The sequence below is a fragment of the Staurois parvus genome, unplaced genomic scaffold (genome assembly GCF_062004578.1).
Source record: "Staurois parvus isolate SC_StPar_1 unplaced genomic scaffold, SC_StPar_1.0 ptg000414l, whole genome shotgun sequence".
Taxonomy (NCBI): domain Eukaryota; kingdom Metazoa; phylum Chordata; class Amphibia; order Anura; family Ranidae; genus Staurois; species Staurois parvus.
Window position 1 is genome coordinate 9,445,078 of NW_028318210.1, and position 17,406 is coordinate 9,462,483.

A 17,406-nucleotide genomic window follows, 5' to 3' on the forward strand; every position below is an offset into this window, starting at 1 on the left:
CACTGTACTACTCTCTCTTGGGGGGGGGGGGATGATCAGGGATTTTTTTTTTTTTTACATTTTGATTACTGTTACAGTGATGATAATTGTAACAGCAATGTTTTAAACTGTCATGAATCGGTTACATTCATAACAGCTGTGAGTAATATTATGTGCTGTGATTGCCCCACAGCTATCACATGGTACAGGGTTCTGTGATTGGCACAGGTAATATGTGAAAGCTGTGGGCCAATCACAATATAACTTTAGGAATAACAGCTGTTATGAATCAAATTCATTCATAACAGTTTTGTTGACATTGTGATCATGTGATCGCATACCAATCACACTAAGTCCCAGCTGCTCAAAGTGGCCCAGTACTGGGAGCCACAATCTGCTGTGTCCAGTCACAGGAGAGGCATGCTATGTGCTCGTCAGCTGGATGACGTACATGTACGCAATCCAACCTGCCAATGCCGCCCAACCACAGTAAATGTACAGTTGGCGGGTTGCAACTAGTTAAAAAGTGTCAAACACGCAAAAGGGACCTTCAATATTACAGGATCATACAGCTGTACCTTCTGTAATGTTGTGTACCCCATTCAAAACAAAATGCAACAAACAATCTTACATTGAAAAGCAGAACAAAAGTGCTAAGCGTTTACTTTTTACCTGAGCTTGAGCTTTGTCCCAAGGCGCTGCCTGTGTTGTGGTGTCACCTCCAGGACTTTGCAAACAATGTCAGGTAGGAGATCTCTCCACCCTGCAGTAATTGTATAGATCAGAGCTAGAACTCTTGTTCCAGGACTAGGCACTGGCTACAGGGACATAGACACAGTCTAGATTCACAAGGAACCAGGATTATGTTGTAATCCTAGGACAGTCCTTCAGAATCCAGTACAGTTGGGAGGAATGCTGTTTTCAACCTTCTTGCCCTCAGCATGCTGCCTTGACAGTAAAGAAGCACCAGAAGACTAATGAGGTCTCTATGCTCACTCTGCTGTCTCTCCTTGTCAGAGGAGGTTGCACAAGGGATTGTATAAGGCTAATATTAAGTCACGTTCAAGTCATTATACCAGATGCATTTTTTTTTTTTTAAAATACATTTACCGGTGCATAAAAGAATACAGAACGGCATTAATGTGTGTCTTTTATATCTGCCTGAAGTTCAGCTTTATTGAGCCAGGTAGTAAAATATTTTTATTATTTATCTTTATCATGCAGAAATAACTCCATGATATACAGTATGTTAAAGCCCATCTTCATCCCAAAAAATGTTTTTCCCATGCAGTGGGGCTGTACTCATACTGCATGGGTCAACTGCTTGTTTTGTTTAGGGGTAAGCAAAAAGCTCATACTCACCCGATCCTTCAAACCTTCAGAAAACAGCACTCCCCCCATGGCCCAGTGGTGGACTGTTCCTATTCTATGGAGCCTGCTCTGGGTGTGATGATGTCAGGAACAGTCCACTATTCCAGACCACTGCAGTTCAGGGGTGCTGGACTGGTCTTGTGCTGGGAGGATTGGAGGATCAGGTATGTATATCTCTGCTCTCCTCTCCCCTAGAAAACAATTGAGCAGTTAACCCATGCTGTGTTGGCACAGCCCCACTTCATGAGAAAAAAAAATTGCCTGTGGTTGGGCTTTAAAATAAACATTTCCAGATTAACTAAATGTTACCATGTTTTAGATAATACTCTTTTAGATGTTTGTCAGAGCAGGTGCCACCATTTGAAGTTTTCCCATAACCTCTTGTTCTGTTATTAATTGTAAAACTTTGGATTTGAATGTATCACTTTGTCTTGATGATAACTGTCCCCTGGACAAATACAGAGAAATAAAGTACTCGGTGAGGTCATGGGCAGTAATAAAGAAGACTCAGATTTACAGACATCTTAAAGCTGAAGTTTAGATATGATTTTTTTTTAATCACAGTTACATTGGTCCATCTTGGTCCAATGCAATCACACATATCTCATGTCTGGACAATCCCTGTGGAAGCTGCAAATCACTGTAAAAGTTAATAGTTACTGCCTACTACAGTGATAGTAGCACTCTGGTGGGTCCAGTGCCAAGGGGCTGCCATTCTCCATAGTAATCACAGGGGGTTGCTTGCTTAGCACTGCCAATATTCACAGAACCCCCTGTATTCTTTCAATAAATACAAGCCATTCTGTGATTTAACAAGGTGGTGACGCAGGGCTTGTGACATCATTATCATCAGAACTATGCAATAAAAATCATATCTAAGCTTTTAAGTATTTCTGTCCTATAGGGATGGCAGGGGACTTAGGATTCGTTATCTTATCACTTAGGGCAATCAGACCCCCTGTTTGTGTTTTATGAATACTGAGGTCAGGGAGAAGAATCTACATTCCACCATTATACCAATGTTACTCCATGTGTGGGACCTACTGTGAAGAACATCAGGCAGGATGACCTGCGCTGTCAGCTGGTTGCTTGTCATGGGCAGGCTGGATTACAGTTGTCAGCTCACAAAGAGTATCTTTTTTTATCTTAGAAAATGCTGCTTTTCTTTAACATTCTTATGGTGTTCACAGACTTCTTGTATCCTGCAGAGGTAAGACCTACAAGGCTACATCTGCAATTCTGATACATTTATTTCAAATCTACACTGGCACCTACAGAACCATGGGATGTTGTCTAAGAGAGCTTCATTTTCTTTTGTTTTTTATATATAAAATATAGCAAATATAGAACAAAAGCAGACACTGGTAAATATGTGTTTACTTTAATACATTACCACCAATTTAGTAGTAGAAAAAAAAGAATCATCATCAGTTCGCCTTAAAACCAAGAATCTATAGTTATCTAATTGAAAAAAATAAATATATGTTTGTACATATGGAAGAAGCTAGGTTTTGTAGAAACTATCACCCACAGATTGTTGTGTTGTGTCTCTTCCAAATCTTTTCTATGACTTTGTGACTGTATTTAACGTAAAGCAGAACTATAGCAAACCGCTGAAATATATATATATAAGTGAAGTGTATTACCTGCCCAAACATTTGTCATTCTGTTCAGCCATTATCCATGCGGCCCTGGCATAGCCAAGTCAGTGACCCTACTTTTGTCCACTGCAAATAAGCAATACAACTTAGTCAGGGATCCACTCCAGCCCGCTGACTTAGTGGTTGTAAAGGCTCCATCTGCATTCTATGCATGAAGGTCAAAAAAACTTCAGTGCGCAGCAGCCCCCCCAGCCCCCTAATACTTACCTGAGCCCCATCTCGATCCAGCAAAGTGCACGAGGGCAAAGTCCCTCCTGGGTTTTTACCTCCTCAGTGGCTGAGACAGCAGAGGAAGCCATTATCCATCACTACTGTTAATCACAGCCAGTGAGCCAATGAGGAGAGAAAAAGGTCAGAGCTGAGCCACACTGTGTGTGAATGGACAAACAGAGCAGCGACTCGGGAGTAAGCCTGCCTGGGTGCCTCCTTAGCAAGTTGCTTGATGTGGGGTCACTTTGCAGGAGGGAAGGGTCAGGAGCACAAGCAGGGGACTCAAGAAGAGGAGGATTTTTGGGGGGTTTTCCTGGGTCATCATTCTTCCGTCTCCTACTTCAGTTAGTTCTGATTAACAGAACCATGCAATGCACAATGCCATCTGCCTTTAAGATTACTTTAAAGCAGAGTTCCAGTCATACTGTGAAAAAAAAGTCAGCAGCTACAAAAAATGTAGCTACTGAGTTAAAAAACAGCCACCTACCTGTCCCTTGATCCCGCGGTGTCCTCCCCGCAGTCTATTTCACTGACCATCTGGTGTTCCCAACACTAGCATCAGTTTGCACACCCAGCTGTGAGAGCTTCACTGCCAGGTGCCCACTGCTCATGGGCGAGTAGCACTGCACTTTCTGAATGGTCCCATAGCCTTCTGGGACCTGTCACATGTCCCAGAAGACTACAGGTAGAGAGGGGGGGAGGACAACTTCTGCTTCTGATCGTCTATGTCAGGGGTGTCAAACTGCTCCAGCTGTTGCGAAACTACAAGTCCCATCATGCCTCTGCCTTTGGGAGTCATGCTTGTAACTGTCAATCTTGCCTCATGGGACTTGTAGTTTGGCAACAGCTGGAGGGCTGTCAGTTTGACACCCGTGGTCTATGTGATCGCAGTGGAAGTGGGAGCAGGTACCTTTCCATTTTGGGTACCCGCTCCCCAAAGATGTCAATCCTTAATGGGGATCGGGGGACCAGTCTTTAAAGCGGAACTTCCCCTTTTGGGTGGAGCTCCACTTTAACAACACATGATTATAATGACATTGATTGGGTCATCAGTCTTCCTTCTCCTACTTCAGTAAGTTCTAAGTGATAGCACCATGCAATGCCATAAAGCCTGATTGGCTCTCAGTGTTGCCATTCCCACCCCTAGTCGGAGATTTGTTGCGCATACCCTAATATAAAGATGAATTTTAGTATCTAGATGTCCTGAGGCAAGTACTAGATTTATTTAAACATACATTGAATTGGTTAATTGGAGGAGTTTACGCTTCAACTTTTTTCAAATCAGTGTTTATTGAAAGAGGTAGAGTATAATCTCTGATACAAGTCGTGTCATTTGATAAGTGTAATGATTGAATAGTAATGATTGAATAGTATAAAAGGCACATGGTACACTTCCACTTTAGGTTTACTGTTTATCTCAGGTAAAAAATCATTTAGATTCCCCAGTTTCTAAGATTCTCCTATAAAAGCAGGAGGTATAATTGCACATAGTATACTTATGCCTTGTTTTGGACATTGTGTGAGTGTATTCGGTTGTTGCCAGTGACTGTTCCAGTAAATATTCATCATGTTGTAATGCTGAAGTCACACAGCCAATATGGCTGTTAGCACTTGATATTCATTTTTCACCTTCTAGACATAGGTCAGAATGAGCACAATACAGCACTTAGCAGGCCTCCAGTGGCGATCCAAATCTGTGGCTGCTTTATCACTTTCAGCTGTATCACAAATTGCTTTTAAAGTAATTTATTGTGATGGGAATGCTCATCAGCAGCATTCTTCACTTCTTTTTAACTTTTTTTTTTTCCTTTGGGGTTTCTTTATTGAGATACAGACTAAAATGATGTGAAAGCATATTAATACACATACTTTACAGGTATGTTAAACTGGGTATATGAAAGGGGTGCACTGGTCGTAGCGCAGGGTAATGTCCTTCGAGGGGGCTGTAGGCTGATCACACTTTTCAAAATCCTAACCAATAAAAGTATGGCCAGTCCATCCAAAACTACACATTCTCTTTAACATTTGTTAGGAAGTAAGCTGAACGAGTAAAAGAATCCTTTAGATGTCCTAACAGTCCACTCCTATATCAGAGTTCAGGTCCAAGACAAGTACAGACCTCTAAACTGTCCTTGCTGACACTGAATGGATGAGTATGCAAGCACATATAGAAGTCGTATTACATGGTGTTCCTTATAACCAATACTGGTCTACTCATGAAAGGAATCTCCTGAGCACACTGCGAAGAAGTAAACTGGTTGGTGGTTCAAAGGACTCCTTTAGCAGTTCATTGAATGGAATATTTATCTTGGCATGGCAAACTGGTAGTCTTGGTAAACATCAAAAACAGAAGATATTGGTCTATTGGTTTCTTCGGAGAACACAGAGATTTTGGAAGCCAATCAAATGAAATTGCTATATTGGCTTTACAGGAATGTAACTATTTCCTTTCGTAACAATTGTGTACACAGGGACTAACAGTGACTATTCACTATTATATCAAATGGCTATGGGCAGCACTCATCACTACACATTTGTCACATTTGTCTCAGTTGTAAAATTGTGGTAGTCAAGGGCAGTTGCCTGAAATGTGAGCCTCTCAATGAAGATTTGTGCTATGTGGTAATATCACCTATGTTCATGTTTTCCAAATATGCAAATTCTATATCATGCAGTTCGTGGCTTTTGGGTTGTTTGTGTGTTTTATGTAGTTCCAGAACCATAGACGATAGATTTCAAAGTGCAAATGTGTATCCATGGACTTTATGAAAACAAATCTGCAGAACTGGGGCAAGGAAAAGATTTATGCCATGTCACCCTCAGTTCACCTCCCGAACTTGAATTTGAATTAATCTCTTAATACAGGGATTCAAATTTCGAGTCTAGACCTACTAGCCAGGCACAAACCTTACTCTCCACCAGTTGCCCCACCCAACCTTGCCCAGGTCCGCCTCTAACCCCACCCCCAGCCTGTCCCCCGCCCCCCCCCTCGCCCTGCCCCCAACCACGCTCCCTTAAAGCTTATGAAATTACATTTTTTCTTTAGAATAAAAAATCCAAAATATAAAAAACTGCAATTATAACATAGCTTTACAAAAAATGTCATTTACCTTAAACTGGCGGGTGTAGTGATGTGCACCGTTGGCAGGTCTCTCCTTCACATGTCCCCCAAACCGGTGTAGAGCGGGCCTCTCATCATGTCCCCCAAGGCGGTGTAGATCAGGCCTCTCCTCGTGTACCCCAAGGCGATGTAGAGCGGGCCTTGTGTCCCCCAAGGAGGTGTAGAGCAGGCCTCGTGTCCACCAAGGCGGTGTAGAGCAGGTCTCGTGTCCCCCAAGGCGGTGGAGAGCGGGCTTCATGTCCCCTAAGGCGGTGGAAAGTGGGCCTTGTGTCCCCCAAGGCGGTGGAGAGCAGGCCTCTCCTCGTGTCCCCCGTGGCGGGGGAGAGCAGACCTCTCCTCGAGTCCCCCCGTGGTGGTGGAGAGGGTGTCTCCTCTCAGCGGAAGAGAGCGGACCTGTCCTGCACCTGTCCCCTCAGCAGCGCTGCCAGTGTAATGGCGGTGCCGAAGAAGCCGGAAATTGGAAGTTGGAAACCGGAACTCGGCTTCATAATGAGGCTTGGAGCACAGGTGCAGCTGCTCAGTCATCTGTGCTCGCCGCTCGCCACAAAGAATTTCTCCTCGCATTTGGCGAGCAGCTTTTTCAAGCCCTGTCCTAATATATATACAATGTGTCACCTGTACTTCTCCTAGAAGCTGGTGATGGAAAGGAATGAGACATGTACCAAGTTAACAGGTGAAAACTTTACAGTGGTGGTGACTTCCTGAGCTAAAGATGCTGTATTGTACCCACACAGTTGCAGACACTAGATGGTGTGAATGTAGCATCTCTATTGTAGTCAAGAATTTTAGCCTTAAAGGAAAGAACAGGAGGCGCCAGCTAAGTGCAGTATGTGTATAAGGATGGTTTATTAACAGCAGTTAAAAACACGATGGCTAAAAACTTCAGACTTGTCAGATAGTAGGTCCTTAGCTTGCTCCTTTAGCAGGGTCCACCACTGTCATCTAGGCTGGAAGATGGAAGAATAGAGCCGGGAAGCCCTCTATACATCAGGAAGTGCACCGGAACTAGCATAGAATGCACAGGCGAAATTAGGTCACCGGAAGGAGGAGAGAATTGGGACAGTGTCAGGCTATCAGGCTATCAGGCTACACGCTCGGAGCTGCTTGCTCCTTCTAGAGGCCTCTCTAGCTGGTGCCTCCTGTTCTTCCCATACTGTCTTCCCTACAGAGCTGGTCACACTCTACGGACAGCTGCCACCTGTGCCTCTTTGGATTATTTATATCTTGTGGAACTCTAGGACTTATAAGGACTTTGTAGGAGTAATTAGTACTTATAAGGACTCCCTTATATATTTTTTGCATTACGATTGGTCCTGGTTAAGCGCAAGATCATAATGTTCTTATTAAGAATTTTAGTCTTGCCTTCTCTATGGTAGTGCAGCCTAGGAAGAACTCATCATCATAGCACTTTGAACCTCCTCAGAAGAGTTCAAATCTATTTTGTTCTGGTATTTTATTTAAGACTTTTGACATGGATTAGATTTCTAAAAAGATTTGCTAGATCAATGTCATAAACAGTCGCCCAACCATCACAAATTCTCAATTAATTTTGCCTAATACATTTAATTTCTATGATTGTTAGTTCCATCAAGTGGCCATAGTGTAGTATTTTCGTGATTGGGGTACTTCAGGAAAATACCACATTATGGTTCCTAGATGGAGCTGACAAGCACAGGAAATCAACGTATTAGGCCTCATACACACTGGGAGTTTAGTTGCGGCTGAAAGGCATAGGCACACCGTTCAAGTCTGTGTTCTGAGCATGGTGTACTATCCATCCCCAGCAGCTTTCAATTTCTCATAGAGTTTTAAAGGCTGTTGGAAGCAGGTCTAAGCACCAGAGTTTAATGTATCATGCCCACTGTGCATAAGGCCTTACGCAAGATATGGGGAGAATTCTTAAAGGATGGGCAATCCTTGTGGCATTCGTACAGGGAATTTTTTTTAGTAGACCCCTTAAAGTTAAAGGAAAACGTTGCCAATTTACCAGAACCATATCAGCAGTGACATAAACCAGGGATGGTTAGCTCCCAGGATTCATTTTTCTGATATATCTATTTATTATATACATTTTGCTCTCGGTGAAGCAAAGGTCCTATGGCTCCTTTGTTGGACTAATTAGGTTATAAATTTCAAAGCGATACATCCACCATTGGTGAAAATTCAGAATAACACTTTAGGGATAGTTATGGCAAAACTTAAAAAGTTTCTATCCCATGCCCATTAAAATTAATTGTATGGAGACCCATCCCAAATAACAATGTTTGTTAGCATCTTGCTATTCACTTAATCGAGAAACTGGTGAAGTTGCTAAAAATGCATTTCTTATCTGCATTTCTGCAACTTACTTAATGATCAACTTTCCTTGAAAGGATTAATATTCATAGAAAACTTTGTCTAACTCAGGCTCCTTTCTTGGCATATTTCCCTGAGCTAAAATCTATATATGTGCCAAAAAGGCCAAACTTCAGATAATCAAATATTGAAGATAACTTGCTTTTCTACTTTACTAAACCCCAGGTAGTTATGAAATATATTCTGGTCCCAGGGTGCTCTAGGTTCTATATATTAAACTGTAAGGAGATATTTGATAGTGCCAAGATCTAGTTCAATCACCTGTCATTATAGGTGAAGTACTTATTAAAGTAAATCTGTGCTTTGGCCATGCAGGGCAAACAACATATTTAGTTTAATTCTCCCTCCCCAGCAGCAGATACTTCCTTTTCTTTTCCTCCTTCCTACCTTTAAGGCTAAGTATACACATGAGACTGTTGCTACCACACCCTGGAGGATCTCTTTATTTAAAAGATGACATATCACCTCCCCATGCCTGTTTAAACACTGTAAATGCAGGGTCAAGTCATGTTCACCGTGTGCACTGCCTGTCAAATGCAACAGTGGGAATACTTTTTGCTACAGTCTCAAAGCCATTTTGGCTTTGGCATTTATTCACCTTTGCAGACTAAGAGCTGGGAAGGGCAGTAGAGGGGCAATAAAATCATAGCTCAACCGCCATTTTTTTAGAGCCCCCATCCAACCACAAGTGTGAGCAAGCCCCAAATATGGACTGTTCTTCAATAGGGGCAAGCAGGATGGGAAGCTCATTAAGCCAGTAGTAATGTAAACAAATTTTAGCTGTTAAAAAATGTGCTTAGTGAAAAATAAAATTGTTTACCAAATAGTGTGTACAGCAGCACACAAAAACATGAAGATAAAGATGTCCCATAAATTATAAACCAAAAATTGCTGTGCTGTCCCTGTAAATAAATGTGAAACTAAAGTGGATCAGACACCAAACAGTGTAATTAGCAAAGTCCACTCCATGCTATAAGTGAACTTTTCTGGGACAACTTGTGAATTCCACCACCAAAAATAACATCAGCTTGTGGGTGGGTGCAGCATGGAGAGGAGTAACTACACAGAGTCCGGTTGCAGAAGCAAGAACTTACAGTATATTAAAAGGAAAGGCTCAACTCAACAGACATCCCAGCAGGAGAGCACTACGTTAGGAAACACAGTTCCAACTGACTTGAGAACACAGCAGGTGCAGGTGCACCGACAGCATCTGTCTCAGAGGGCAGAATGTGGCCTGGTTGGTCTAGTCCCAATGGGGATGCTTTAGAAGTAGGATGACTTGTCTATAGACTGTCCCTCCTCATCAGGAACCTCTCCCTGATGCTATCACTTTCCCTGACAGATGGTGCTCTCTCACTCTTCTATCCATTTTGCAAACTATGTGCCAAAACCTGGGTGCAGGGAATTAAAGGAACTCTGCTGACCCAAGATGGCTGCCAGGGGTCACCTGAATGCAGCATAACCAACCGGAACGCTGCCTCAAGGAACCAGGAAACCATAGAGAAACCAGGTTTCGCCTGACTTCCTCTCCCGTTGCAGTACCACTCCAGTCAAGTGCCACCTACAGTGAAGAAAGCAGACTGCACTTGCCTACAAGCTGATTACCAGAGGACAAGAACCCACATGATAAGAAGTCTGGCACACTCAATGTATTTCAGAGAAATTTCAAATGATTCACATAAAGCGACCAAGAATCTCTTGAATCTACAGCAGGGTCCAGATATAACCTTCAGTCTCGCTCAGCCAATTTCACAATGTAGAACAAACCCAACACTTTATACTGTAAAACTGCTATATTTAGTTATTATGTAACAGAAAGGAACTCATATTGTATCAAAACATGTAAGGCACATCAGGGAAACTTACATGCTGCTATGTCCAGTGGACATGATGACGTCAGCACAGGCTCTGCTCTGACGTATTTTGTTGTAGGAGACATTCTCAAGAGGCTGGTCGCTTTATGTGGATCATTTGGAAGTTCTCTGAAATACATTGAGCGTGGTGTCTTGTCCTTTAGTAAGCAGCTATGTTATGTTTGATGGTGGAGTTAATAAGTCTTCACAGATATTTCAAGCTGCATTTATAGCATAGAGTGTACACTGGTGCCTGATTCACTTTATTTTCACATTTTTTTAAGTGGACAGTGCAACAATTTTTGGTTTGATGTAGTCTCCGCATTGAGAAGCTCATGCAACATCCTCTTGCATTGTGGTGGCTTGAATTGGAAGTCTTGTCATTTTTTATAAATTCTCAACATTATTTGCTGACAGTAACAATGTATGGATTGACAGGGACCCTGTGTGAGTATCCACCTTAATCTCTGTTTATCCTAAAGTGCAATTAAACTTTCATTTTAAAAGTTATTAATACATTTCATGTGTAAAAAAATGGTAAGAGCTCACAGTCTTATCCTTAATTTAGTTAGTAAAACAAACACAGTCGGAGCAGAAAAGCCTGCACCACAACCAGCATGCTGCACAGAAGGACTGTTCTGCTTTGTATGGAAGGAGCAGTCTCTGCAGCAGTCCAGCCTCCTGATCCAGAGCTATCACTCTCCAGTTTGTGAAGCTGATCCTGTTGACTCAGGAGCATTATCTCAGGGGGCATGTTGGACTGCTGCAGAGAGACCACTGCTCTCACACAGAGCACAGCAATTCTTCTATGCACCATGCTGGCAGGCAACAGGTTTTTATCCCATGGCTGTGGTTTCTTTATGAACTAAACAGATGGCAAGACTGTAAACCAGCCTTTTTCAAATTGTTTAAAGTGTCTGTAAAGGCTCAAGGACTTTTACGTTCATGCATTCTATGCATGAAGTCAAAACACCTTCTGTGTGCAGCAGATCCCCTTGCCCCCCAATACTTACCTGAGCCCCCTCTCAATCCAGCTATGTTGCATGTGAGCCTCGGGTCTCCCGGGTCTCTCTCTCCTCATTAGCTGAGACAGTAGCAGGAGCCAATGTCAATCACAGCCACTGAGCCAATGAGGAGAGAGCGGGGCGGGCGGGTCTGAGCCACGGCTGTGTGTGAATGGACACACAGAGCAGAGGCTCGGGAGTGAGCATGCTCAGGTATACCCATAGCAAGCTGCTTGCTATGGGGGCACTTGGCAGGAGGGCAGGACCAGGAGCGCCAGAAGGGGACCCAAGAAGAGGAGGATCGGTGCTGCTCCATGCAACAGCATTGCACAAAGCAGGTAAGTATGAGATGTTTGTTATTTTTAAAAAAAATATATTTACAATTGCTTTAACACAGAGGAACACTTGAAATATCTTTCCTGTCTCAGAGAATCCTTGCTGATATTTACATTGGTGTGATGGATAGTGGTTAGCGTGCTCCTTAAATTTCTGGTCAGTTGGAAGAATCCCCTACTTACAGATAGCTAAAAGGTAATTATTGTCAGTGGTTACTTATCTGAGAGGCAAAAATTGCTTTTTGCTCAAGGTACACTAGCAACCTCTGCAGGAACTCTAGGCTTCCATGGAACCCTGGTTGGGAAAGGCTGCTGTAATTACTCAATGCTTTGCTGTACATGAAATGTATTACATTTAAATGAAAATTCAAGTGGGCTTCAAAGCTCTGATAGTCTCTTATTTTAGGCACTGATGAAAGTTGAATGGGTTTTATGTAACACTAGGACAGAATGCAGGGCAATGACCTCATAAGTGAAAATTTCAAGCTTAGAAATATGGAAAATGCTTATGAGACTAGAGGCTGGCTATACATAAAATATTTTTTTTTGTAAGGGGGTGCAGAATTGTGATTATTTTTTTAAATGCTATTTTTACAATTAAGATAATATTTAAAATCTACTTCTTCTGTTATCACTCATACAATAAATTATGTTATGATTAAATAACAGATTATGAACTAATATTAATAGGTCAAAGTCCCAATTTCTTAACAAAAGGTGCCCAGGCTGATGATACAAAGAATTTGGGACTGTAGGCTTTTAAATTGCCCCAGTAACAAAATGGTATTTATCTCAGAAGGGATTTTTGTTAATGACATCCAAATTAGGAGGTTTGCTGCTTGTCTAGCGAACAGCTCAATACGTCCTTTGACAATCATCATGTGATCACACCAGTTAAAGTGTAATGAAAAGGAACTGCATGGAAATCCATTTCCTTACATATTCTGCAGCATGTTGAGGACTGCCTCCAGGCACTTTGCTGTCCAGAACTATTACAAGCCATACATAGTCAGGGAAATCCATCTCTTGTTCTGCTTGTCATATCATGCTGCTTTGGTGTCAGACAGATAAGACATGCAACCGTGAGCCTGTTAACAATATGTGATTTTGTATTCTGCTCTGCACAATAGGTCTCACTGGAGGCTTCTGAGCACTGAAATCGGTGGAATGGATTCTCCCTTTCAAATCTCTCTGGATCACGAACTGTGTTTCCCAAAAACAGAGACCTTCCTAGTCCTGGATTCTCTCCATCTTAGGAACTGCTTTGGTGGTAAGATGATCGCAGGTTTTTTTTTTTCTTGGACCCTTCATTATGTTTAAAAGATTGGGTTCCTGACCATGTTACAGTCATATTTAGGGGGTAACATGTAAGCACAGCCCCCCAAACCCAAATCCATTTACAAGATTAAGGGGCTCTTCTATCCTAAGCCCGTATAGCTGCGTCATTCATTCACAAGAAGTTGTGAATGAAAATACAAGTCTCATCAGCCTACATAGCAGAGAGACTTGTAGTTCTCAATGATGTACAAGTTCAGTCCATTATTAGTTCCTCCAACTCTTTAACTGAAGGTCCACATGTAGGGAGGTGCAGTCCGCTTTCTCCACTGTAGGTGATATGTAACCAGAGTGCTACTGCAGCTGGAGAGGAAGTCAAGAGAAACTTGGTTTCTCTGTGGTTTCCTTGGCCCCCTGAAGCAGCATTCCAGTTGGCTACGCTGCATCCAGGTGACCCTGGCGACCATGTTTTGTCAAGCAGACCCTTTTTAGGTACCTGCCATGAGGTTTTGGCATGCAGTTGCGAAGTGGCTAGTGCAGGGAGAGTTACCCTGTCTGTCAGGGAGAGTACTAGCGGTAGGGAGAGGTTCCAAAGGAGTAGGGAAAGCGTAAGGCCTACGTCAACACTTCTGCAAGCTGCCTCTTAGGTCAGAGAGGCCACACTCCACCTCCTTGGCTAGGCGCTGTCTTCAGCTTCGGCCTACTACCGCTGACTCTCCGCTGCATTGACCGTCAGTTCCCGGCCGGTCATTCTCTGTGGTTGTTGTGTTCGTGCTGCAGGTTTTACAGTATAACAGTTTCTGCATCTTGGACCTCAGTGTCATTACTGCTGCTGCATCATGCTGCACCTAACCCACACATACCTCGGTACAGGTCAGGGACTGAAGAAAGTGTTTTCAGGAGCCAGAGCATTGCACTCATGATGCACTGATCACAGGTGCAATGCTTTGCAGACTCCATTGCAAAATAATAATAAATGTACATTTTTGAAAAATAGGTGCAGTTATTATTTTTGTTTGTGAAAAGTAGAATTCTCCATTAAAGTGATTGTAAAGGAAAAAAAAAACAACATCTCTACTTACTTGCCCTGTGCAGTGGAATTGCCTCCTCTTCTTGAGTCCACCGCTGGCGCTCCTGGCTCCTTCTCTTCATCCAGTGTCCCCATGGGAAGCACTTGTGTTACTTGCTCTCGAGCCCTTCCATTGATTGACAGCAATGGAAGCCAATGGCTCCCAGTGCTCCAGCAAAGCCAATGAGACCTGGAAGTGAGGGGAGAGAAGAGCTGCAGATATGCACAGCACTAGATCACATGAAGGCTCAGGTAAGTAAAAGCTGGGTTGAGGGGCCAAAATGGAAGCCTAAACATTTTTTACCTTAATGCAAGGAAGACATTAAGGTAACAACTGTTTAGGCTTTAGAACCACTTTAAATACTGAACATTTTTGTCAGTTTTTTATTAAGTAAGGAATAGTTAAATCCCCTGTCACTTATATGTGTTTTTTTCTGTGCCCCACTGGGGAAATCTCCCTTTACCTCCTATCACAGAGGCACAAGAGGAAGTGAGAGGAAATCTCTTCATAGTAGGGGGAAATCCCCTGTTAGACATCTGACACAGAAACAGGTGTCCCCATTGGAAGATTTTTGCCCCTTCATTCCAAGTCTGGTGATTTTTCATTACTCTCAGTCCCATTAACAATTAGAACAAAACAATTTTGGCTTCAAATATACTTTAATTGATGATTATACATATATATATACATGTATATATATATCTATATATATATATATATATATATATATATATATATATACATATAGATATAGATATATATATATATATATATATATATAAACACAACTTCCTCTAGTTTTATACATGGCCCATTGTCTGTTGGCTATGTTGGTATTATGTTAGGAATAATTTCAGATAGGCCATTAAAGAGTTTATGGTACAGTATATAATCTTTCGTGTCCAGAAGGTCTAAATAATAATTTCTGTACATTATTGTGTCTTATTTCTGTAGTTAATAATGAAGAAGATTTTTTCCCTTGTCCATGGGAGTCATCTTTCCTTTGTAAAAATGGGGAATGTATTGGCCGCACAAAAGTGTGTGACTTTCAGATCGACTGCCCAGGAGGAGATGATGAAGGTGAAATATGTGGTAAGTGCCACATTCCCTTTTCAGTTATTAAGTGTTGCCATAATTTTTCTTATACCTATAAGGATATCCCTTATTATTGGGCCCATTACCCCATAAGGAGACCCTATCACCAATTTAAAAAAATTGCAGGTAAAAGCACAGAAAAAGGCTCACTTGCAATGTGTTTTTGAACTTGCTAGAAAATTTGACTATTCCAGGAAAAGTCAATACTCTTGCAAGTTGTCGCTCTCTCCTTTTCTGAAAGTGTCTAGTTATTCTCCGTTTTGGCCCAGCTACTCCACAACTCCCACCTCCCTACCTAATCAATTATGTAATTTCTGGGGGAGAAGCAAAGGAATATTAAAGAGTGTCAACTGAGTAACAGCTCTAAGTCTGCAGGGACAGCTGACATAATATCTAAGATGGTGGCACACAGTAGCAGTCTCAGGGCTTTTGGATGTCTACACAAGGGAGACTTCTATGGGTAAATAGCAGAATTATTAAAGTGAAGCAGCCTCTTATACCAATGTGTGAATCTCATTGACTAGTGAAGGAGTAGTGATTTGTCACTGGTCTGGCCAGCGAGGGAAATGTTCAATAGGAAAAGGTAAGTTGTGTCTTAGTGGTCTTGGCAGTGGTGAGTTGTTGGCAGCAACAAGATAGCACCCCTGACTACAGCCTACGTCTGCATGTGGATAGATACAGGTTTTTACTGTATGACTTAATTCATTCCTAGCTGTGTTTTTTTTCTCTCAGGGCTATATCAAGATCAGGCTCAGGTAAGTATAAGGCGGGACTTGAGGGGATCATGGACGCAGAAGGTTGTTGTACCTTAATGCAGAGAATGCACTATTAAACCCAAAAACGAACATTTATTATATTACAGCTCACCAATTCTTAGATATGATTGCTGCATAAGTTTTCTTTTTTTAGGCTTTTTTCTTCTATTTCTTCAAAAGAACAAGCTCTCCTCCAGATGTATCAGTTACAGGGATGAGACAAACCATTTATCACTGACAGGGGTGCTTGCTATGATCAGTTTTATTTAGTTATGTAAAACCTTTATCCCAAAAGGAAAAAAAAACTGTTTGATGCAACAATTTTAAAGTGTGAGCTGGAGTTTGGCTTTAATTTGTCTAGTGTGTATAAATCTACTAGTCCATCAAACACTACCCCCCCCATCCAGACCGACTATGCTGTACCCCCTGTACTCCTTCATCCAGAGTGTAGGTTCTCTAATACAGGAGGTGTGTTACTCACCAGATCACAGAGGGGGAAAAGACTAAAAAAAAAAAATGAATGCAGCGATCACATCTAATGGTTGGCAAGCACTTTTGTTTTTGGGTTTAATACCACTTTAAGGCATTGGATCCACTAAGTCAACCCAGATGAAATGATATGGAGATTGTACAATTAGACTGTAACACATATGACCAGATGTAGACTATTGATATTAGATGTGTTGTCTTTTCAGAAAATATCCTCCCTCCAGGTGCCCATTGCACTTTTGAAGAAGGCAATTGCCACTGGACTGCTAATACCACAACTGGTAGCTCATGGACATATACCAATTCAGTGCAGCTGAATCGTGGCGATAACATCCACTCACTTTCTACAGAAGGTAAATTAACACAATTCACATTATCCACAATATATGCGGATAATGTGGGGTTTTTTTCTTCAAAAGATCCAAGTGTTCCCCATAACTGAATAAAACTATTTTTATTACTCACAATTTTCAGTTTTTGGGATTGTGCTTAGGCTTGGACTTAAAAGCCCAAATGAGCCTTCAGTTTAAGTCAACTAACTGCATTCCAGGTACATCAAAGCAAAGGGTGTTCAGATCTTACAGTTTGTTTGTTTTTCTAAAGCATCCACAGCCTGTACAGAAAAGCCTGACCTCTGCCAACAACAACCTCAGATTATGGGGAAGCAATGGTTTTATTGCAGAGCTCCAACACACCCCCTATTGAGTCAGGCCTTTAACTTTGTAATCAGCAAAGCTCATGTTCCTCACTGAATGGAGAGCTCTGGCTCTTGACTCAGCAGTGGCTCTTTTGGACCTCTGGAGTGAGATCACTGCTTTCCCATAGAGAGAAGG

General features: G+C 42.0%; 1 protein-coding gene across 1 annotated transcript in view; it reads left to right on the forward strand.

Moving 5' to 3' along the window:
• The window catches only part of LTK (leukocyte receptor tyrosine kinase), a 303,135-nt gene that overhangs the window by 202,066 nt on the left and 83,663 nt on the right, over positions 1 to 17,406 (forward strand). The window contains exons 5-7 of the mRNA XM_089686923.1: positions 13,020 to 13,159; positions 15,189 to 15,326; positions 16,780 to 16,926. Coding sequence (XP_089543049.1) covers positions 13,020 to 13,159; positions 15,189 to 15,326; positions 16,780 to 16,926 — 425 coding nt within the window. The remainder of the gene's footprint in view (positions 1 to 13,019; positions 13,160 to 15,188; positions 15,327 to 16,779; positions 16,927 to 17,406) is intronic.